This window comes from Oncorhynchus masou, chromosome 28 (genome assembly GCF_036934945.1).
Source record: "Oncorhynchus masou masou isolate Uvic2021 chromosome 28, UVic_Omas_1.1, whole genome shotgun sequence".
Classification (NCBI taxonomy): domain Eukaryota; kingdom Metazoa; phylum Chordata; class Actinopteri; order Salmoniformes; family Salmonidae; genus Oncorhynchus; species Oncorhynchus masou.
Genome location: NC_088239.1, coordinates 43139616 through 43164966, shown reverse-complemented (window position 1 = coordinate 43164966; position 25351 = coordinate 43139616). Strand labels below are relative to the sequence as shown.

Below are 25351 nucleotides of genomic sequence, written 5' to 3'. Positions count from 1 at the left end.
GAGTAGGTGCATCTAAACGTTTGACTGGTACTGTAGTAAAATGCATTTTGGGCAGTTATTTTTCTAACAAAATGTTATCTAAAATAAAAACTGTACAACATATGAACAATTCCCTCTAGGCAAGTCTGGATAATATATCTAAGGATAACCACACAACATTTGATGAATGCAGATGCTTCTGAAGCTGAGAAGAAATGAGTTTGCATGTGGTAAGCATCTGACTTTTGAGAAATGGCTGTTAAGGCGGTGTAAGGGAGGCGAAGTCAGGTGCAGAAGAGCAGAGTAGAGTAAACAGGCGCACTTTTATTCCGTTCAACATTAGGCACAAAAAAATGACATAAGTGCCCAAAAACACGGAACATAAACTATAAAAGTGTGAATGTACACCATTAACAACGAACAATTACACACAAGGACATGATGGGGAACAGAGGTTTAAATGCATGTAGCTTGATTGGGGAATGAAAACCAGGTGTGTATGGAACAAGACAAAACAAATGGACATATGAAAAATGGAACAGCGATGGCTAGAAAGCCGAAAGCTAAATGAGAGAGCAGCAGTGTGATTCCCATCAATGCGCTATGTAGATATCAATCATAAGTGATATCCGTATAGCCGCAGACTACATCACTGCTGTCATCCTTACCTCCAAACATTTATTCAAGTTGGATAATCTTTGGATGCCGACAGCAGTCGCACCATTGGAAGACATAGCTTGGACTGTAGCCTACAAAAGCCTTCCGCCTTTTTTCAATGCTGATTTGAATGTCATTGAGAAAACAGAGAAGTGTCAAAGATTGTTTTTCGCAAACATCCTTTCTGAATTTATAAGTAATACTCAAAGTAATCGTCCAGTTTTTCAAAAGTATCGGTAATCTGATTACAATATTTTTGCTGGTAACGTAATGGATTACAGTTTTTTTTCTCTCGTAATCCCTTACATGTAACGGATTACATGTAATCTGTTACTCCCCAACCCTGTTGATGGTTGATACATTGTTGATATACATTGACAGTGTACTGGGGGTGGGCAATAGATGCACACACAGACCAGGTTGCTCCTAGACAGACAGGAGCTGTGTGTGTATGCGTGCGAGCGAGCGTATGCGTGTTTCAGCCATCTTGCCTCCTATCTCCAGGACAGGACGATGTCTGAACAGTAATACCCCTGCCCGATATAGAGCCGTCAATCAGACCCTGTCTGGCTGTCTGGGAACAACCTGGGTCACACACACACACACACACACACACACACACACACACACACACACACACACACACACACACACACACACACACACACACACACACACACACACACACACACACACACACACAGTCCCTATTCTCACTCCCACATATCTCCCTGTCACCTCACTGATTCATACACAAACATAACGACAATAACCTCACATCATGTTCACATGGGCGAACACACATCAATATAGCCTACTGAATGCGATGGTAATTTATAGATCCATGTGATGCATCATTAAACATTGAACGTGAAACATCATTAAACACTGTACCAAATGGCACCATATTCCCTATATAGTGCATTACTCTTGACCAGAGCAGTGCACTATATAGGGAATAGGATGCCATTTGGGACGTTGTTAGTAAGGCATTCACTGTGTACTCATATGTAATTAAAGACTATTTATAATTCTGACAACACCTAATTTGACATGCACACATATGACCAATTTGTCCGTAGTTCCTTGTTTAAACATGCATGCACTCTAAGTTAATAAGCTGGTAATAACTAAGCACTAATTGGGAGCCTGATTCACCTACTGAACCAAAATATAAACGCAACATGTAAAGTGTTGGTTCCATGTTTCATGAGTTTCATGAGCAGAAATAAAAGATACCAGAAATGTTCTATACGCACAAAGCTTATTTCTCTGAAATGTTGTGCACAAATTTGTTTACTCCCCTGTTACTGAGCATTTCTCCTTTGCCGAGATAATCCATCCACCTGACAGGTGTAGTATATCAAGAGGCTGATTAAACAGCATGATCATTACAGAGGTGCACACCTTGTGCTGGGGGCAATAAAAGGCCACTCTAAAATGTGAAGTTGTGTCACACAACACAATGCCACAGAGGTCTCCAGTTTTGAGGGATTGCGCAATTGGCATGCTGACTGCAGGAATGTCCACCAGAGCTGTTGCCAGAGAATTTCATGTTAATTTCTTTACCATAAACTGTCTCCAACGTCGTTTTAGAGAATTTGGCAGTACGTCTAACCGGCCTCACAACCGCAGACCACGTGTAACCACGCCAGCCCAGGACCTCCGCTTCTTCACTATAGGGATCGTCTCAGACCAGCCACCCGGACAGCTGATGAAACTAAGGAGTATTTCTGTCTGTAATAAAGCCCTTTTGTGGAGAAAAGTCATTCTGATTGGCTGGGTTTGGCTCCCCAGTGGGTAGGCCTATTGCCTTCCCATGCCCACCCATGGCTGCACCCCTGCCCAGTCATGTGAAATTCATAGATTAGGGCCTAATGAATTTATTTAAATTGACTGATTTCTTTATATGAACTGTCACTCTGTGAAATTGTTGCATGTTGCTTTTATATTTTTGTTCAGTATACAGTACATTATAATTAGCTGTAATTCCCATGTCTTCTTTTATTACGATCCTATACTTCTTCTGATACATGTTCTATAAAAAACAAACAACTTAATCACGTGCAGGATCAAACCAGAGCCATGCATTGAGAGAGTTGAGGGACACTGAGGTTTCTGCATTACGATGCATTTATATGACACTACATTTTTGCGGCTGCCATTTTAGCTCCCCATTAAAATGACATGAGGAATGTTTAATCAATGTTTAATCAATCAATTAATCTAAAGGGTGGCCCAGCTCTCAAAAGGCTGCTGAGAGGAGAACGGCTCACAATAATGTCCAGAACAGAGCAAATTGAATGACACCAAACACATGGAAACCATGTCTTAGATATATTTGATACCGTTCCACTAAACCCACTCCAGTCATTACCACGAGCCCGTTCGCCCCCAATTAAGGTGTCACCAACCTCCTGTGATCTGTAGGCTACATTAAATAACTTATTGTTGATTTATAGTGCCTTTGATGTTACCGCTCTGAGACAGAGTTTATGTGGGGAACCATTCAGGCTACCAGTCCAAAGGTGCATGGTTTTGAGTGGATGTTGACTGGAGCGCAGAGAATGAATTCAATACAGGACCTTGCTCTGTACCGAATACTGTATCTCTGCTGCATTCTAGTGTTCACTTAGAATACTGCAAGTAAAAACCGGAATAGCTGAACACAACCAGGTACACCTGGCTGACATAGATATCCATAGATACCCACGTAAACACGCTTGGAATGTAAAGTAAAGTAGCTATAAGATATCTAAACTGAACTCCAAACATTTCGGCACAAATCTATAGGACGAGGCACATTGCACTTGTCTCAGATAACGCCACCAGGCCGATCATTATGCAAAGTAGCCTATACTAGAGAAATGTGAAGTTTGAAATTAAGTATGTTTGCTAATATGGGTGATTGTTAAATGAATGGGACAAATGGCTAAAACCATCAAACTAGTAGTAGTAGTTTAAAGGATCATTTTAAAAACGGTGGAGCACATTAACGTCGTAAACGTATCGTTCCATTCATCGTAAATTGATGTTTGTCCATATCGCCCAGCTCTAAAAGTAAGTGTCATTTCAGCTCTTAAAAACATGCATAACATGTTCCTCATTATTTGACATATATGTAGCTTCATATTTCCATATGGAGGAAATTGAAAACTCTGTAAACAAATACTTTAATGTTTTTGGTTGTTGTTGCATGCTGATGCTTTTCACTGTCATAGAAGGTCTGTGGGGAATGCCTTTCCTCATATCATTCATTGGTCTCCCTGTTCATAGTACATCTTCACTGCATGGACATCTGTGTTTGTAAGTGTCAGATTGATAGGCCTAGAATCAGATATACTGTAGCCATCTCGTATGTACAAACGGTCCCTCAACAATTCACTAGTGGTCCCAGACTCCCGGGGTAAAATAACAACAACAGCTCAGAGATATGATATCAGACCAGAGATCTGATAGGCAGCTGGGGCTTTCAGTTTCATTAAGGAATCATTCATTATTAACTTCAGTCTGTGGGAAAAGGTCTCACATGCAGGCAGCACTATCAGCCTCTGTCAGGCGCTGTCTGTTACATGCAGGGAGGGCCGGTTGTCTGCACCTAAGATTAACACACACACACACACACACACACACACACACACACACACACACACACACACACACACACACACACACACACACACACACACACACACACACACACACACACACACACACACACACACACCGCGGCACTACTTCTGTATAGCCACAATACAGTGACATGCTACAGGCTCCTCTACTCTCACCTCCCCGTTGCCTACTCCCCACTGGCTAACACAGGAAGCACAGAGCCCTGTCTACACCGCTTCTTCTGCGTGCATACATTTGCACATCTGTTCTTGTGGAGCGGAACTGAACTGAACTGTGGCTAGATAGAGAAGAGGTTGGTCGGTTAAAGGAGTGGTTGGTTCCTGCTCTTACAGACAGTCTACTTGGCACTGGAGATCCCCCCCCCCCACCCCCCAGCAGTCAGATAGTCAGTAAGCCTAAAGTTGGACCCCACAGCCTCACCATGAGCGGAAAACGGAAACTGAGTGAGTAGCCTACTAAGGTGTGTGTGGAGTACCACTTCAGTGTGTGTGTGTGGTTAGAGGCTGAGGATTCACGTTAATCATTAACTAAATGTACCTCACTTACAATTACGTCATGCTAGTGACCGTAGTAATGCGATATCTGTGTTTGAGCCACCTGCCATTCCTCTCACTGGTCTCATGCAAATAAAGCTTTAGACAATATAACACAAAAAAAAATGTATCTACAGTGTAACATCTATCTTTTTAGGCTGACCTAGATACAGGCTTCTTTCTGTTGAATAAATTAAGAGGGACATAGTAAATAATGCACTTCTGATCTAGTTGAAGGGTGTGCTACAGCTGCTAGCCTACACCATTGCGATAACGTGAGTCATGACTATAGACTATGTACATGCATGACAACACCATAGACATCATATACTAAAGCAATAAGGCACGAAGTGCTGTGGTATATGGCCAATATACCACGGCTTAGGGCTGTTCTTAGTCACGACCCAACGCGTAGTGCCTGGATACAGCCCTTAGCTGTGGTATATTGCTCATATACCACAAACCCCAGAGGTGCCTTATTATTATAATAAATTGGCTAACAATGTATTTAGAGCAGTAAAAATAAATATTTTGTCATAGCCGTGGTATACGGTCTGTTATAAGCTGATTGGCTGACAGCCGTGGTATATGAGACCGTAGACCACGGGTATGACAAAACGTTTATTTTTACTGCTCTAACTATGTTGGTAACCAGTTTATAATAGCAATAAGTCATCTCCGCGTTGCGTCGTACTTGAGAACAGCCCTTAGCCGTGGTATATTGGCCATATACCACACCTCCTCTGGCCTCATTGCTTAAATATACCACGACTGTCAACCAATCAGCATTCAGGGCTCGAACCACCCAGTTTATATTGTATTCGAATGTATACGCTATATACATGTATATGATAGGCTATTATTGGTCTTAGGTCCTGACCTCAGCCTGGTTTAAGGGAGAAATTAGGTTCATTTTTGTACTTCACTGAGGGGAAGAGGAGGAGGAGGAGGAAGTGTGAAAATACCACACATGCGCGCGCACACACACCACAGGACTTCCAATATAGATGCAGCAGTAGCACACACAGGAAACAGTTCAGTTTCATCGGTTAACTGTTCCCTTTGAATGTGCTTCACTCTACAGTGTACAGTGCCTTGCGAAAGTATTCGGCCCCCTTGAACTGTGCGACCTTTTGCCACATTTCAGGCTTCAAACATAAAGATATAAAACTAGTTTTTTGTGAAGAATCAACAACAAGTGGGACACAATCATGAAGTGGAACGACATTTATTGGGATATTTCAAACGTTTTAACAAATCAAAAACTGAAAAATTGGGCGTGCAAAAATATTCAGCCCCCTTAAGTTAATACTTTGTAGCGCCACCTTTTGCTGCGATTACAGCTGTAAGTCGCTTGGGGTATGTCTCTATCAGTTTTGCACATCGAGAGACTGAAATTTTTCCCATTCCTCCTTGCAAAACAGCTCGAGCTCAGTGAGGTAGGATGGAGAGCATTTGTGAACAGCAGTTTTCAGTTCTTTCCACAGATTCTCAATTGGATTCAGGTCTGGACTTTGACTTGGCCATTCTAACACCTGGATATGTTTATTTTTGAACCATTCCATTGTAGATTTTGCTTTATGTTTTATATCATTGTCTTGTTGGAAGACAAATCTCCGTCCCAGTCTCAGGTCTTTTGCAGACTCCATCAGGTTTTCTTCCAGAATGGTCCTGTATTTGGCTCCATCCACCTTCCCATTATTTTAACCATCTTCCCTGTCCCTGCTGAAGAAAAGCAGGCCCAAACCATGATGCTGCCACCACCATGTTTGACAGTGGGGATAAGGTGGTCAGGGTGATGAGCTGTGTTGCTTTTACGCCAAACATAACGTTTTGCATTGTTGCCAAAAAGTTCAATTTTGGTTTCATCTGACCAGAGCACCTTCTTCCACATGTTTGTGTGTCTCCCAGGTGGCTTGTGGCAAACTTTAAACAACACTTTTTATGGATATCTTTAAGAAATGGCTTTCTTCTTGCCACTCTTCCATAAAGGCCAGATTTGTGCAATATACGACTGATTGTTGTCCTATGGACAGAGTCTCCCACCTCAGCTGTAGATCTCTTCAGTTCATCCAGAGTGATCATGGGCCTCTTGGCTGCATCTCTGATCAGTCTTCTCCTTGTATGAGCTGAAAGTTTAGAGGGACGGCCAGGTCTTGGTAGATTTGCAGTGGTCTGATACTCCTTCCATTTCAATATTATCGCTTGCACAGTGTTCCTTGGGATGTTTAAAGCTTGGGAAATCTTTTTGTATCCAAATCCGGCTTTAAATTTCTTCACAACAGTATCTCGGACCTGCCTGGTGTGTTCCTTGTTCTTCATGATGCTCTCTGCGCTTTTAACGGACCTCTGAGACTATCACAGTGCAGGTGCATTTATACGGAGACTTGATTACACACAGGTGGATTGTATTTATCATCGTTAGTCATTTAGGTCAACATTGGATCATTCAGAGATCCTCACTGAACTTCTGGAGAGAGTTTGCTGCACTGAAAGTAAAGGGGCTGAATAATTTTGCACGCCCAATTTTTCAGTTTTTGATTTGAAAAAAAAGTTTGAAATATCCAATAAATGTCGTTCCACTTCATGATTGTGTCCCACTTGTTGTTGATTCTTCACAAAAAATACAGTTTTATATCTTTATGTTTGAAGCCTGAAATGTGGCAAAAGGTCGCAAAGTTCAAGGGGGCCGAATACTTTCGCAAGGCACTGTAGATAGATAATATGGACGATGTCACAGCTACAAAAGTATCCTTTAGTGGTATTACAGGCTTTGGTTTTTCTGTTAATATTTCGAGGTTGGACATTAGCACGTTAGCACATTGGGCGGGCCGATTGGTGTCATCCCACTTCTCGTTAGTCAGAAGGTGTTTCACCTGTGCTGTCCCAGGTGATATTTAAGAGTGGCTGGACCAGTACTCCAGTTGTGTTGAGAGATGTGGAGGGTTAACACCTTTAGTTGGCTCTCACTATTTGATTTATAAAATAAAAAAAATATATTCTTTATCTGATCTTCCTTTTTTCATTTTCTCCACTTTTTGGTTTGCTTCCTGTCTTTAAGTATGGTGTGGGTTTGTATTTTGTTTGTCTCTTCTTGAGAAAATTTAGTGGGCGCTCAGAGTGGGTGTCTTTTATGTCCCAGTTGTTGTTGCTAGTCAACTTTCAGTGGACGACCCCCTTGTGTGTCTTTCAGAACCCCTCCTAGAACCCCCACCTGTTTCATTTTGGTTGTTGTCAGTGACTCTTTAAAAAAGAAAGGAAAGACACAACATGTAGTTTCTGTTTCATCCTCCTATCCAGTACAGTGCTGACTGTCCTGTCCCTTCAGAGTCTATGTTATTATATTTAGTTCTGGTGGTTCTGTCTGAATCCGAGTTCTTTCGGTAAATGGTCTTTATACAGAAACACTAGAGAAAGTGTATCGAACAATTACTTTGAAAGTATTGGAGCCTACTGTAGCCTCACTTTCTGAAATCCCAGGTATAAAAAAGCAGGCTAACTAAGAAATACAACAAGGCCTTACATTCCCCATCATCATCATCATCATGTGATGTGCCTATCATCACATGGGATGTTTTCCCTCCATTTCCCCCCACACAAACAGACTAATTAGGTGCAACTAACATTGTTAATTACCCTTGCTAATCCTATTGCTAATCACTTCAAACATTATGCTTTTGTTCATGTAAAATAACAAATGTCAGTCTGGTAATCATGGTTATTATAGTTTTGTTTTTTGTATTCGTTTTTATTTCTATTAGTTTTTCGATCTTTATTTGAAATTCAGTTTAGTTTCTTATTTGCTAGTTTTTATTTAGTTGTATAAACATTTTATATTTTGTTAAATATTTAGTTTTAGTTTTAATTTGAGTGTTAGGGACAGAAAGCATGACTGGGGGCCATTTGTGTTGTATAGAGTTTTTGTTTTGTGTGTTTTTTGGGATGTCAATTCTCGCAACTGGGGGGCAGTAATATGATGTGCAAGTGACATTTAAGATACATATACAATTATATAAATTTTTGTGGATGAATTTACTGCCAGATGCCTTTCATGGAGTTTTTGCTCTGAAAACTATTCAATAAGCCTACAAATGTTCAAAAACGACAAGGCTACTTCCTGGAAAATATGTCACTTTCATACATAAGGGGCACATTCAGCAGGATGCAAAGTTTTGGAACGTTCAGATAGGTTATTTCTATGTAGAACAAACATGCCTCTGACATGTGGAATACGGAATCACATCACCTCCAATCATGGCATTTTTATCTGGAACGTTGGAGAAGGTTTGGCAACTGAACGTAGTCAAGATCTTGGGTCATGTCATAGGTTAAGTTAAATTGGTGGAAGGAAATCCTCGCTCACCCATGTTTACGCCAATGAGGTATAAGGGTTTACACCAATTCAATGCTTTTTAACTTTAGTAGCGCATGTAAAGAAGAATCCATTTTGCTACCTAGATCATTTTTTCATTGCTAGCTCGTAATGGCTAGTGATACACAAGCTAGGCCATTTTAGCTCTCGAAAACCCTTGTTTGCCGTATGTAAGGTTTCCAGCGGTTTGTAGAAAATAAAAAAGTTTCCAAAAACGTACTGCAAGCGATGCGTGTTAATGTTTAGAGCAAGAGTAGGGCTCTTAACAAAACTACCACGGTCAGAAGATACTATCATCAATAGGCGCTAAAGTAGTTAGCGTCTATGAATGGGGTAGGCCTATTTGAAACAGCCATCTCCTGACAGCATTTACTTGCCAGATTCAGTAGTTTGACCCCCCCCCAAAAAAACAAATTAAAAGACGTATTCAACATTTGCCCAAAGTTTAGGGGGAAAAAAACAAAAAGGAACATTATTTTTATTTTAGTTAGTTTCGGAGTCAAAGATAATTAGTTTCTGTTTAGTTTTTCAAACAGGTTTGTTAATTTTTTTCCCTTCAGTTTACTTAATTGTTTTTTCATGATTCGTTATCGGATAATTTTTAATTTACTATAACAACCTTGCTGGTAATCATGTCATTCACTTAGCAGTGTTTATCTCTGAAAAGTCAAACTGTTCTCGTCACCACACCGTTGTGAACTGGCTCGCCGGTAAACTCACGACTTTATTCAAATCAAATTTTATTTGTCACATACACGTGTTTAGCAGATGTTATTGCGGGTGTAGCGAAATGCTTGTGTTTCTTGCTCCAACAGTGCAGTAATATCGAACAAGTAAAATCCAACAATACACACGATCTAAAGTAAAGGAATGGAATTAAGAGTATATAAATATTTGGATGAGCAATGCCAAAGCCGCATTGACTAAAATACAGTTGAATAGGATAGAATACATGAGTTGAGTAATGCAAAATATGTAAACATTATTAAAGTGACTAGTGTTCCAATTATTAGTTAAAGTGGCCAGTGATTTCAAGTCTATGTATATAGGTCAGCAGCCTCTAATGATATGTGCTATCTGGAATCCTTGGGATGTCCCTACCCCATTGACGTTTACATTTATATTTATTTTATTTAACCTTTATTTGATCAGGGAGTCTCTTTTACAGAGGATCCCTGATATACATAAATTACTGAAAATACACACATCAAAATATAAATAAGAAATGCAAGCAGAAGGGTCTCAATCAGCATAAGGGCCTGTAATCGAACCCACAAATACTGATGCTCCAGATACTCAACTAGTCTAAATAAGGCCAGGTTTGATTGCTTATTTAATTAGCACAACCGTTTTCGGCTGTGCTAACATAATTGCAAAAGGGATTTCCAATGATCAATAAAAATGATAAACTTATTAGCTAACACAACGTGCCATTGGAACACAGTGGGGCGGCAGTGTAGCCTAGTGGTTAGAGCATTGGACTAGTAACTGGAAGGTTGCAAGTTCAAATCCCCGAGCCAACAAGGTACAAAATCTGTCGTTCTGCCCCTGAACAGGCAGTTAACCCACTGTTCCTAGGCCATCATTGAAAATAAGAGTTTGTTGTTTGATGGTTGCTGATAATGGGCCTCTGTATGCCTATGTAGATATTCCATTAAAAATCAGCCATTCCCAGCTACAATAGTCACTTACAACATGTATTTCTGATCAATTTGATGTTATTTTAATGGACAACAAATGTGCTTTCTTTCAAAAACAAGGACATTTTTTTGAACGGTAGTGTATATTTTTTGTAAATGTTTCTTCAGGATATTGGAGATTTTCACGTTACTCCATTTTCATATCAGGTGACTCCACATGGGGTCGCTACCCCTAGTTTTGGAACCGCTGCACTAACAAATACAGTCATGGGAGGTAACTCACAATTCACTCGAAAAGCAAGGAACTCTATAGGAAATATTTTAATATGGCTTTAACCTCCTAAAAGTCTAAACCTTTTGGGGGGAGGGGGGGTTCTACTAAGCTAGGAATTGTTTTAAGAGGGTCATACCATGGATAATTCCATTATCTGATTTAAAATGCTACCTTCTGTAGCCCATAGAAACGCATTGAATAGAACATTAATACATGGCACAGCAGACAGTATAAAAAAGAATTATTAGGAATAAAGTTTTGAAGTGAAGTATCTTAAGTTTTTGGACACATTTAATCCCTTTCTATTTATTTTTGCACAAATCTAACTCGAATAATTCCATACATTTTTTTTTCAACCTGCACCTTCAGAGGTGTCCCATTACACTTGTGGGGCTCTTATAGCAAAACGGAGAGCACCATCGTGTTCACGAGAGTCTCGTCTTAGAGTGGTCATATTAGTTAGTAGGCCAAACCGCTCGGATGCTACAGATGTTTTCGTGAGAAGATATATTTTCAGAATGTCTCCTGGTCTGACAAACAGCACTGCAGCTCTGCTACTTTTCACCGCAGATGCGGAGGGCCAATATAGGGGGGCCAATATATGCGGATGTGGCGGATTGAGACACAGCCCATGCGAAACAGATATCTCTTGTTTAAACTAATGGATTTTGATTCGTTAAAAAAAATATATGTTACTTAGGCACGGGTGCGTCAATAGACTCTTATTAACTAAGCAGTGTGTTAAGTTAACACTGGTTCCAGTGTGCATACGGTCCCAATTTTTCAGTGTTGATTTAACACTGGAGAATTTGCTGTGAATATGCTATTTTTATCTCGCTCGAGTTGTTTTGATTATGAATTTGCTGTCACAAAAGGGGTCCCTGTTTTTTGGGAGTGGTCTGAGTGGGGAGGGGGAAACTGAAAACTAGCTGTTATTGGCAGAGAGGTTTAAAACTCTCTTTCTTATTGGTCTATTAAATAATTTACCCCCTGGCGATAATTCACCATGCAGGCCAAAACTCCATCCAATCAAAAGGCAAATCAAATTTAACTGCACTGGGCCTTTAAGTCATTGTTGCCATTTGGATGTGGAGTTGTGTTTACAAAAATGTACAGTCTTCAGAATCATTTGCACTGTAAATAGACTAAATAGCCTACCACCTGTTTTGCATTTGATCTACTGTCTCTGTCTCAACTGTTGCTGCTCCACACCAACTAAATATGCTGCTAGTGCTGGGTCCCCTATCTTAACACATCACCTTCCTCAATATTCAATTGAAATAATTGTTTCAAAAGAAACTACTATACATGCTAGTAGTCACCTCTTGCACTCCAACAACCCAGCCCAGGGGGTCACGTTCCAAACATTCTAGAACACACTCAACATTCTAGAACATGTAAACAGTGTATAAAAGCAATAATGTGAGGAAAGCAAAGACATCAGACTATATTAAAAAAAATGAGGTTAAAACATTAAGAACTGATTGCTGACATGCAAAACATTTTGGGACTATATCGACAATGGATTAATGAAGCAAATACCAAATGTTTTTGAGTGGAATTTTATTTGAAGAGCATTCCAGGGTACTACTGTAAATGTATGACACATTATCTGTCTGTTTCCCTCAACAGGTTTAAAGTGGTTTGGAATTCTCCCTAACTTCTCCTTCCGCCGCAGCTCATTGTCTGACAAATTCGACTCCAAGTCCTCCTCCGCCGAGCCTGATGGGGCTGGGGCTGTGGAGACGTTTTTTGACGACATAGATATGATGCATCCATGCACATCCAGCTCCAGCGACAACTACACCCACATGGGCACCTTTCCCCGCTTGCTCCTCAGGAAGAGAGACAAGAGTTGGAATTCTGGGAAGAGAGGGACCAAGAAGATCAAGGAGAAGACAGGGGCAAGGCTGGGCAGGAGTCAGAGCCAGTGGCCGGCAGGGGACCATGTGTGTAGCTCTCACCTGCTCATGGCACAATCCAGCCGGCCTGGCTCCAGAAAGGACCAGCCTCTATCACCTTTATCCACCCAGGCTGGTCCTGGTCCAAGGCCCCAACGGGACCACGGGCTGCCTCCCATCCCCAGAGGAGGATCACTCGATAGGAATGAACACGGAGACCCACAGGCCCACTGTGAGGAAGAAGAACCACACCAAGGCCAGCTTATGTCAGCTCAGGATGTGGGGTCTAGTACCTCTAATGCCCCGCCGCTCACTTGTGAAGACGTCTCCAAAGAACGCGCATTCACCACTGATCAGGGTGCATCTTCAGATACAGCTTCAACTGGTGGGGCTAGAAGGAACCTTGCTACTGTTCCTGGTCAGTCTGATTCCGTCTCATCATAGAGCCAGGGCTCTAACATGCACCTGTTATCCATCAATAATGATAAGCCAGGGGCCTCCCGAGTGGCGCAGTGGTCTAAGACACTGCATCGCAGTGCTAGCTGTGCCAATAGAGAGCCTGGTTCGAGTCCAGGTTCTGTCGCAGCCGGCCACGACCGGGAGACCCATGGGGCGGTGCACAATTGGCCCAGCATCGTCCGGGATTGGGAGGGTTTGTTCGGCAGGGATATTCTTGTCCCATCGCGCACTAGCGACTCCTGTGGCGGGCCGGGCGCAATGCACACTGACACGGTAGCCAGGTGTACGGTGTTTCCTCCGACACATTGATGAAGGCTGGCTTCTGGGTTAAGCGGGCATTGTGTCAAGAAGCAGTGCGGCTTGGCCTGGGTTGTGTTTCGGAAGAGGCACGACTTTCGCCTCTCGAGTCCGTACGGGAGTTGCAGCGATGGGACAAGACTGTAAACTACCAATTGGATACCACTATTTACTAAAAATAGGAAAGCACCCTTTGCTGTCCTGTTCTGAGTGATCTGAAGGAGAAAATTGTGTTTGAAAAAATACAATGCTATGTTTCAAAGAACAAGTTAACTACTGACTTTCAGCATGCATATAGGGAAGGATACTCAACTTACAACAGGTATTAGTGAAATGCTTTCTTACAAGCCATTAACCAACAATGCAGTTAAGAAAAATACCCCCGCCCCCCCAAAAAGTAACAAATAATTAAAGAGCAGCAGTAAAACAACAATAGCGAGGCTATATAAAGGGGGTACCAGTACAGAGTCAATGTGCGGGGGCACCGGTTAATTGAGGTACAGTGCCTTGCGAAAGTATTCGGCCCCCTTGAACTTTGCAACCTTTTGCCACAAACATAAAGATATAAAACTGTATTTTTTTGTGAAGAATCAACAACAAGTGGGACACAATCATGAAGTGGAACGACATTTATTGGATATTTCAAACTTTTTTAACAAATCAAAAACTGAAAAATTGGGCGTGCAAAATTATTCAGCCCCCTTAAGTTAATACTTTGTAGTGCCACCTTTTGCTGCGATTTCAGCTGTAAGTCGCTTGGGGTATGTCTCTATCAGTTTTGCACATCGAGAGACTGAACTTTTTTCCCATTCCTCCTTGCAAAACAGCTCGAGCTCAGTGAGGTTGGATACAGAGCATTTGTGAACAGCAGTTTTCAGTTCTTTCCACAGATTCTCGATTGGATTCAGGTCTGGACTTTGACTTGGCCATTCTAACACCTGGTTTATTTTTTAACCATTCCATTGTAGATTTTGCTTTATGTTTTGGATCATTGTCTTGTTGGAAGACAAATCTCCGTCCCAGTCTCATGTCTTTTGCAGACTCCATCAGGTTTTCTTCCAGAATGGTCCTGTATTTGGCTCCATCCATCTTCCCATCAATTTTAACCATCTTCCCTGTCCCTGCTGAAGAAAAGCAGGCCCAAACCATGATGCTGCCACCACCATGTTTGACAGTGGGTATGGTGTGTTCAGGATGATGAGCTGTGTTGCTTTTACGCCAAACATAACGTTTTGCATTGTTGCCAAAAAGTTCAATTTTGGTTTCATCTGACCAGAGCACCTTCTTCCACATGTTTGGTGTGTCTCCCAGGTGGCTTGTGGCAAACTTTAAACAACACTTTTTATGGATATCTTTAAGAAATGGCTTTCTTCTTGCCACTCTTCCATAAAGGCCAGATTTGTGCAATATACGACTGATAGTTGTCCTATGGACAGAGTCTCCCACCTCAGCTGTAGATCTCTTCAGTTCATCCAGAGTGATCATGGGCCTCTTGGCTGCATCTCTGATCAGTCTTCTCCTTGTATGAGCTGAAAGTTTAGAGGGACGGCCAGGTCTTGGTAGATTTGCAGTGGTCTGATACTCCTTCCATTTCAATATTATCGCTTGCACAGTGCTCCTTGGGATGTTTAAAGCTTGGGAAATCTTTTTGTATCCAAATCTGGCTTTAAACTTCTTCACAACAGTATCTCGGACCTGCCTGGTGTGTTCCTTGTTCTTCATGTTGCTCTCTGCGCTTTTAACGGACCTCTGAGACTATCACAGTGCAGGTGCATTTATACGGAGACTTGATTACACACAGGTGGATTGTATTTATCATCATTAGTCATTTAGGTCAACATTGGATCATTCAGAGATCCTCACTGAACTTCTGGAGAGAGTTTGCTGCACTGAAAGTAAAGGGGCTGAATCATTTTGCACGCCCAATTTTTCAGTTTTTGATTTGTTAAAAAAGTTTGAAATATCCAATAAATGTCGTTCCACTTCATGATTGTGTCCCACTTGTTGTTGATTCTTCACAAAAAAATACAGTTTTATATCTTTGTTTGAAGCCTGAAATGTGGCAAAAGGTCGCAAAGTTCAAGGGGGCCGAATACTTTCGCAAGGCACTGTAATTGTACATTTTATGTGGACCCCAGGAAGAGTATCTGCACGTGCAGTAGCTAATGGGGATCCTAATAAACTAAACTATCCACACAGAGCCACCTCCAACCCCCAAGCTTCTAAAGAAAACCTTGCAGCAGCCTGGGACCCTTGTCACCCATCAGATCGAGGAGGGCCTCCCCATGAAGAGAGCAGATAACCTGGGTACAGACAGTAACTCCAGCCCCCTGCCTGAGAGGGCCTCCAGTGGTTCTACTGATAGAGACCTGGGAGAGGGCCTTCAGAGGGAAAGCCAGGCTGTTAAACCTGTGGACAGGTGAGGTTTATTATTTTATTGAATATCAACCATAACTGCCATTTTGGATGTGGAAAAACTGTACTACAGCTGACTACTGATTCCTAATTGATTACTGTCTATCTCTTGTGTAGATCAAACATATAGAACTCTATTATCTGTGTTATATGCACTTCTAAGATGTCTGGATGCCTCTGTACAGACTACAGACAGGCTGATGCCTAAGCTCCCCTGGCCTTTGAAAGAAAATAGTGTGTCTTTCTGTCCGAGGACATGCTGCATTCCTCATGACGTCACTCCTTTACAGGAAGGCCCATAGGAGAATAAAAATATCACAGAGTTCAAGTTCTAACCTATCCAAAACGTACTTTTGAGACAATGGCAAAATGTGTCTCAAGCTTGTATTGATCATTAGTAAAAGTGTTGCAAAAGTGACACAGGTATAGCAGCATTACTATAGCAGCAATATTCTAAGATGCGCTGCACGACTGCAGTAAAGACGTCCTGGAATGCAACCAGTGACGCAAAGGGTGGTGCTATCATCTCGAGCATCCTCCGTTCACTATTCAAACCCCGATTCCAACAGCCGGCCAGTGGCAAGATGCCGGTGAACAGACCATCAGAAGGGAATTGATTCGTGTGCAGCAGAACTCTTTACTGACCATGGTTGGGTGAGAAAATCGTGGGCCCTTTTTCAATTTGCAAAAAGGTAAAGAATAGCATTAAATAACTCTTAGGTGATAACTTTGCTTGAACCACTTTATTTGCGTATAAGTCAATGACATCGCTTAATTTCTGTGACGTCTTTGTCTAGTGCAGGTATTCCCAAACTGGGGTACGCGCAATGCCGTTGGGGTATGCCCCCCCCCCCCAAAAAAATTCACATTTTCAAACAGTCCATTTTATATTTTCCAATGGGGCTATACATTTAGGTGAGTTTTTTCTCTTGCCTGAGTAGCCTCGTTTCACTGCCAAAAAGAACATTAATTAAAACGTCTTCGGGATAGGGGGAAGTATTTTCACATCCGGATGAAAAGCGTGCCCAAAGTAAACTGCCTGCGACTCAGGCTCAGAAGCTAGGATATGCATATTATTAGTAGATTTGGATAGAAAACACTCTGAAGTTTCCAAAACTGTTTGATAATGTCTGTGAGTATAACAGAACTGATTTGGCAGGCGAACAATTTTTTGAGGTCAATCTGTTTTCCATTAGGTTTCTATGGTAAGCCCTTTTTAATAGGAATCTGCTTGCAGTTCCTATGGCTTCCCCTAGATGTCAACAGTTTTTAGAAATTGTTTGATGTTTTTCTTTTGAGAAATTAAAAAAATAGCCCTGTTCTTTGCATGTGTCACTCCAGGTGGACTCAAGTCTTTTGGTGCGCGCGACCTGGAAAGCGCTTCACTTTGTTTTCGTCAGGTATTGAACACAGTTTATCCCGTCTTAAATTTGATCGATTATTTACGTTTTAGGATACCTAAGTTTGGATTAGGAACGTTGTTTGAAATGTTTGGACCAAGTTTACAGGTAACTTATTAGATACTTTGTAGTCATGTTGGGCGAGTTGGAACCGGTGTATTTTCTGAATCAAACGTGCCAAATAAATGGACATTTTGGGGATATAAAGAAGAATGTAGCCAAAAGTAGCTGCTCTTCGTTGGTATCTTTTACTGATGGCACAAAAGCCATGACAGAGAGACATAGTGGAGTGGTATCGCGCATGCAACAGTTTCTACCGAAGCCACTTGGGTACACCATTAACTCCATTTTTATGGGATAACAAGGTAGCCAGAATTTTAAAGAAGCATTTATGCAAGTACAAAATAGAGGGGGGCTTTGGCCTTCCTCACTTTAAACTGTATTATTGGGCTGCTAATCTGAACATTGTGTCTTTCTGGAGGGAAAGCTTACCTGCGATGAGACAGAAGGATATGCCTGCATGGCTTTTGATTGAGCAGGCCTCCTGTCAACGTTCCTCACTCCCTGCACTTGTTAATAGCCCATCATATGTGAAAAAATCCACTTATGACTCTAACCCAGTCATTTGTCATACGCTTAGGATCTGGAAACAGATGAGGTATTTTCTTAACATACCCACTGTATACATTGACAGCCCGATTTGCCTGAATCATGCTTTCCACCCCGAATTGGATGATGTGGTGTTTTCACAGTGGAGGGAGAAGGGGCTCACAACAATTGGTAATATATACATAGATGGTCAGTTAGTTTCATTTCAACAACTACAGGGAAAGTTCAACATGCCAACAACACATTTTTTCAGATACCTCCAAATCAGGAATTTTGTAAGGACACATATCCCACAGTATGGCATGAAGCCAAATAGTCCTACATTAGATAGCTTGATCCTTGTCAAACCCCATTCAAAAGGGTCGGTCTCTAGACTGTATGATGTGCTACAGGCCCACTTAGAGGTATCCACAGACACCATTAAAAGGGCTTGGGAACAAGAACTTGGGTCAGAAATCTCAGATGAGGACTGGGTAGAAGCTCTCAGGAATATAACCCACAGTTCAGTGAATGCCAGACACAACCTTGTACAGTTTAAGGTGATACACAGGTTACATTACTCAAAAGTTAAACTGCATAAAATATTCCCGGACACCTCACCACTGTGTGAGAGGTGCAAGCAGGATGAGGGGACGTTGACCCACTTATTCTGGACATGTCCTTATTCTGGACATGTCCTGGACATGTTTACTGGGCTATCATTTTTGATTATTTATCTAGAGCCTTTGATAGAGTTCTAGCCCCAGACCCATTGACCGCTCTGTTTGGTACAGTTGATGGGAATAACCACAAAGGGAAAGCTGTCTCTCTTTGTACTCTATTAGCCAAAAGGCTCATATTGCAATTTTGGAAACTGGAAACTGTACCTACCTTTGAAATGTGGTTACGGGATTTAGGGAATGTAATACATATGGAAAAGATTCGATACAATACCTCCAATAGAAGTCCAATGTTTTACAAAATATGGCAGCTGATACTGGATAAATGGTCGAGTCCCGCTTCATAACTGGGTTGACGATCTACTGCTACTCTTTGCTGTACTCCACTCAACATTTATTTTTGGCTTAGCTACACTGCTTGTAATGACTATATGCTGTCTTCATATACATGTATCACCTAATAGGATTTTGTTTTATTTTGTGTACGTGTGAGTTAAGTTTTGTTTTGTCCTCTAAATTGGCCATCCCATTCAACAGTACAATGAATGTGTCACGCCCTGGTTGAAAATATATATATATATTTATCTTTATTTATTTGGTCCGTCCAGGGTGTGACATGGGTTATTTGTGGTGTGGTAACAGGCAACAGCCGCAGCAGGAGCAGGTTGACAAAACTTTCTGGACTTGGGAGGAAATCCTCGACGGGAGAGGACCCTGGGCTAAACCAGGGGAGTGTAGCCATCCCAAGGTGCAGCGAGAGAAGGTATGGACATGGGAGGACGAACTGGACGGTAAAGGACCCTGGGTTCAGCCTGGAGGATATCGCCGTCCCAAGGAAGAACTGGAGGCGGTGAAAGTGGAGAGGCGATGGTATGAAGAGGCAGCACGGTGACGCGGTTGGAAGCCCGAGCGTCAGCCCCAAAAATTTCTTGGAAGGGGCTCACAGGGAGTATGGCTACACCAGGTAGGAGACCTGCGCAAACTTCCTGTGCTTACCGGGGGGCTAAAGAGGCCGGGCAGGCACCGTGTTATGCTGTAGAGCGCACGGTGTCTCCAGTGCGGGTGCATAGCCCGGTGCGGTACATACCAGCTCCTCGTATTGGCCGGGCTAGAGTGGGCATCGAGCCAGGTAAAGTTGGGCAGGCTCGGTGCTCAAGAGTTCCAGTGCGCCTGCACGGTCTGGTCTATCCAGTGTCACATCCACATACCAGTCCTACGGTGGCAGCTCCCCGCACCAGGCTTCCTGTGCGTGTCCTCAGCCCAGTACCACCAGTGCCAGCACCACGCATCAGGCCTACAGTGCGCCTCGCCTCTCCAACGCTACCGGAGCCTTTCTCCTCTCCTGCGCTGTCGGAGCCTCTCGCCTCTCCAGCGCTACCGGAGCCTTCCTCCTCTCCTGCGCTGTCGGAGCCTCTCGCCTCTCCAGCGCTGCCGGAGTCTCCCGCCTGTTCAGCGCAGCCAGAGCCTTCTTCCTCTCCTGCGCTGCCGGAGTCTCCCGCCTGTTCAGCGCAGCCAGAGCCTTCCTCCTCTCCTGTGCTGCCGGAGCCTCCCGCCTGTTCAGCGCTGTTGGAGCCTTTCTCCTCTCCTGCGCTGCCGGAGTCTCCCGCCTGTTCAGCGCTGCCTGAGCCTTTCTCCTCTCCTGCGCTGCTGGAGTCTCCCGCCTGTTTAGCGCAGCCAGAGCCTTCCTCCTCTACAGCGCTGCTGGAGTCTCCCGCCTGTTTAGCGCAGCCCGAGCTGTCAGTCTACATGGAGCAGCCAGAGCTGTCAGTCTACATGGAGCAGCCAGAGCTGTCAGTCTACATGGAGCAGCCAGAGCTGTCAGTCTACATGGAGCAGCCAGAGCTGTCAGTCTTCATGGAACAGCCAGAGCTGTCAGTCTGCATGGAGCAGCCGGAGATGCCAGTCTGCATGGAGCTGTCAGTCTGCAAGGAGCTGTCAGTCTGCAAGGAGCTGCCAGTCTGCATGGAGCAGCCAGAGCTGTCAGCCTGCAAGAAGCCGCCGGAGCTGTCGGTCTGCGTGGAGCGGCCGGAGTCGCCAGTCAGCATGGAGCGGCCAGATCCGCCAGTCAGCCAGACTCTTCCAGATCCGCCTGTCAACCAGACTCTTCCAGATCTGCCAGTCAGCCAGACTCTTCCAGATCTGCCAGTCAGCCAGACTCTTCCAGATCTGCCAGTCAGCCAGACTCTTCCAGATCTGCCAGTCAGCCAGACTCTTCCAGATCTGCCAGTCAGCCAGACTCTTCCAGATCTGCCAGTCAGCCAGACTCTTCCAGATCTGCCAGTCAGCCAGACTCTTCCAGATCTGCCAGTCAACCAGACTCTTCCAGATCTGCCAGTCAGCCAGACTCTTCCAGATCTGCCAGACTCTTCCAGATCTGCCAGTCAACCAGATTCTTCCAGATCTGCCAGTCGACCAGACTCTTCCAGATCTGCCAATCAGCCAGGATCTGCCAGAACCGTCGACCAGCCAGGATTTGCCGGATCCAACTGCCTGGCTGAGCTTCCTCTCAGTGCTGGGCTTCCTCTCAATGCTGAGCTTCCTCTCAGTGCTGGGCTTCCTCTCAGTGCTGGGCTTCCTCTCAGTCCCGAGCTGCCTCTGTCCCGAGCTGCCCATCTGTCCCGAGCTGCCCCTCTGTCCCGAGCTGCCCCTCTGTCCCGTGATGCCCCTCTGTCCCGAGCTGCCCCTCTGTCCCGAGCTGCCCCTCAGTCCCGAGCTGCCCCTCAGTCCCGAGCTGCCCCTCAGTCCCGAGCTGTCCCTCAGTCCCGAGCTGCCCCTCAGTCCAGTGGGGTTCCGGGTGAGGACTACTAGGCCATGGTCGGCGGCGAGGGTGGACTATCCTAGGACGCGAGGAAGGGGGACTAAGACATTTATAGAGTGGGGTCCCGCGCCGGAGCCGGAGCCGCCACCATGGACAGACGCCCACCTGGACCCTCCCTATTGTTTTGATGTGCGTCCGGGAGTCCGCACGTTAGGGAGGGGGGGTTCTGTCACGCCCTGGTCGAAATATATTATATTTATCTTCATTTATTTGGTCAGGCCAGGGTGTGACATGGGTTATTTGTGGTGTGTTTTTGTCTTGGGGATTTTGTGGGGCGTATAGTATAGTCTATGGCTGCCTGAGGCGGTTCTCAATTAGAGTCAGGTGATTATCGTTGTCTCTGATTGGGAACCATATTTAGGCAGCCATATTCTTTGAGTGTTTCGTGGGTGATTGTTCCTGTCTCTGTGTTTAGTTTCACCAGACAGGCTGTATAGTTTTTTTCACGTTTCCGTCTGTTGTTTTTGTACATGTTCAGTTATTTCACGTCTAGTCATTTTTCTACAATAAACATGAGTTACCACCACGCTGCATTTTGGTCCGCTCCTCCTTCAACAGAAGAAAGCCGTTACAGAATGTCATTGTTAGTATTGCTGTATTTTTTATTTGATTGAAACTGACTATCCTACCGATCCTCGACTTCGGTGACGTCATCTACAAAATAGCTTCCAACACTCTACTCAGCAAACTGGATGCAGTTTATCACAGTGCCATCCGTTTTGTCACTAAAGCACCTTATACCACCCACCACTGCGACTTGTATGCTCTAGTCGGCTGGCCCTCGCTACATATTCGTCGCCAGACCCACTGGTTCCAGGTCATCTACAAGTCCATGCTAGGTAAAGCTCCGCCTTATCTCAGTTCACTGGTCACAATGGCAACACCCACCCGTAGCACGCGCTCCAGCAGGTGTATCTCACTGATCATCCCTAAAGCCAACACCTCATTTGGCCGCCTTTCGTTCCAGTTCTCTGCTGCCTGTGACTGGAACGAATTGCAAAAATCGCTGAAGTTGGAGACTTTTATCTCCCTCACCAACTTCAAACATCTGCTATCTGAGCAGATAACCGATCGCTGCAGCTGTACATAGTCGTATCGGTAAATAGCCCACCCAAGTTTACCTACCTCATCCCCATACTGTTTTTATTTATTTAATTTTCTGCTCTTTTGCACACCAATATCTCTACCTGTACATTACCATCTGATCATTTATCACTCCAGTGTTAATCTGCAAAATTGTAATTATTTGCCTACCTCCTCATGCCTTTTGCACACAATGTATATAGACTCTTTTTTTTCTACTGTGTTATTGACTTGTTTATTGTTTACTCCATGTGTAACTCTGTGTTGTTGTCTGTTCACACTGCTATGCTTTATCTTGGCCAGGTCGCAGTTGCAAATGAGAACTTGTTCTCAACTAGCCTACCTGGTTAAATAAAGGTGGGAAAATAAATAAAAATAATAATTATTATTATTGTAAAATAATAAACATATTATAAAAAAAGACAAAAAAGAAAGATGTTTTGGATACAACAGTGAAAATGGTTAACTTTATTAAAGCTTTATTAAAGCAAGGCCCCTGAACTCTCATTTATTTTCTGCATTAATTAAGCAATGATATGGGCAGCGACCATGTAACGCTTTTGCAACATACAGAAGTGCGCTGGTTATCAAGGGGCAAAGTATTGACACATTTTTTTGAATTGAGAGATGATCTTAAAGTTTTCTTTACTGACCATAATTTTCACTTGTCTGACAACTTGCATGATGACGAGCCGATCTGGGTGATGTTTTTTCTCCCCTGAATGATCTGAACTATATTCAATGTGCGGGACAAAATTGAGGCTATGAATAAGAAGTTGAAGCTCTTCTGCCTGCATTGACAAGGATAAAACACAGGTCTGACCATCATTGTATGATTTTTTGTGTGCAAATAAACTCAAACTTACAGACAATGTAAAATGTGATATAGCGAAGCACCTGAGCACTTTGCCGAAACGGATGACCCAAACAACTGAATTCATTATCCCTTCCATGCCCTGCCTAAAGTCCACTTACTGTGGACTCTGAAAAAAGTGAGCCTCATCAAAATTGCAATTCAATCACTAGCAATATTACAGCAAGAAATGACATGTGGATACAGTTCATGGGATAAGCAACATTTCATAAAGTTCAGAGTAATGTGTGTGTGTGGGGGGGGTGTGAATTGATCAGTTCATAGACCTTAGTCAAAACCTTTTGAATAGCCTGACTGTGCTGCTGTGTTTGTGTGCCAGTTGGCTCTAACAGCATGCCTTCTCTCCCCAGTAGCCCTATCAATCCTTATTATATCCAGGCAGCGTGATGAAAAGGCCTTGTTCTGAGCTAAACCACGAACATGAACAGACTTTGTTAACAGCGAAGAATACTATGTGTATGGAGACAAGATTAAAAGACTGTGAGGAAGACTGTGTCGAAGTAACAAACATTTATTACGAGCACAGGGGGAAGGAAAAACGACAGGTCAAGGGCAGGTTACCATGTTATGCTCCACTCTAAAAAGAAAAGGTTCCTGGAGTATCCTTCAGGGGTTCTTCAAATTGAAACTGTGGGTGAACCCATATAAGTTCTTCAAAGAACCCCTTTTAACGGATTCTCAAAGAACTACCCCCCCCCCCCCCCCTGTTATTATTATTAATAATATGCATAGCAAAAACACAATATTTTAGTGGCAAAGCAGAATAAAAAAAAATAAAAAATGAGGTAAACTCCCAGAAGAATCCCAAGTCCCATGTGTATATCCTCTGGCGTGTTGACATTAATGTGTTGATGTTATCCATAGGCAGAATACATTTTTTTAAGTGCATGGTGATCGAACACGTTTCCTGTTATATTCATCAGAGGTGGGTGAAGTCTGGGGAGGGGAGGGTGAAGTCTGTGAATCCCAAAAAATAGTTATTACAAAGATGATTAACAAAACATGCACACAACAGTGTTCATACCTTGGTTTTTGTTGGTGGTTTTCATACACTTACCTTGTCCATAATGTAGAGGCCTATGGGATATTCATTGAAGAGGGATGCTAAATGTGATCTGCATTCACGTCACCCCGCTCCTCCGCTCCCTCCACTGGCTTCCAGTTGAAGCTCGCATCCGCTACAAGACCATGGTGCTTGCCTACGGAGCTGTGAGGGGAACGGCACCGCAGTACCTCCAGGCTCTGATCAGGCCCTACACCCAAGCAAGGGCACTGCGTTCATCCACCTCTGGCCTGCTCGCCTCCCTACCATTGAGGAAGTACAGTTCCCGCTCAGCCCAGTCAAAACTGTTCGCTGCTCTGGCCCCCCAATGGTGGAACAAACTCCCTCACGACGCCAGGACAGCGGAGTCAATCACCACCTTCCGGAGACACCTGAAACCCCACCTCTTCAAGGAATACCTAGGATAGGATAAGTAATCCTTCTCACCCCCCCTTAATGATTTAGATGCACTATTGTAAAGTGGCTGTTCCACTGGATGTCAGAAGGTGAATTCACCAATTTGTAAGTCGCTCTGGATAAGAGCGTCTGCTAAATGACTTAAATGTAAAATGTAAATGTAAATGATATACCAATACCACTTGACATACCTTTGAATGTTTCATCTGTATACCTACAGACACAAAACTTAGCAGTTCAGTCATCTGCACCCAATACAGCTAGCCTTCAACATGTTCTTATAGCCTAC

At 43.4% G+C, this 25351-nt stretch overlaps 1 protein-coding gene across 3 annotated transcripts in view; it reads left to right on the top strand.

The window, feature by feature from the left end:
* The first annotated feature begins 4643 nt into the window (after positions 1-4643).
* sh2d3ca (SH2 domain containing 3Ca) overlaps positions 4644-25351 on the top strand; it is an 84371-nt gene continuing 63663 nt past the window's right edge. The window contains exons 1-3 of one of the 3 annotated variants that reach the window (XM_064942090.1): positions 4644-4712; positions 12721-13407; positions 15945-16164. In XM_064942090.1, coding sequence (XP_064798162.1) covers positions 4691-4712; positions 12721-13407; positions 15945-16164 — 929 coding nt within the window. In that variant the 5' untranslated portion in view covers positions 4644-4690. Of the gene's footprint in view, positions 4730-12720; positions 14068-15944; positions 16165-25351 lie in introns of those variants that run through there. The other 2 variants (XM_064942091.1, XM_064942092.1) reach the window with 2 other exon arrangements.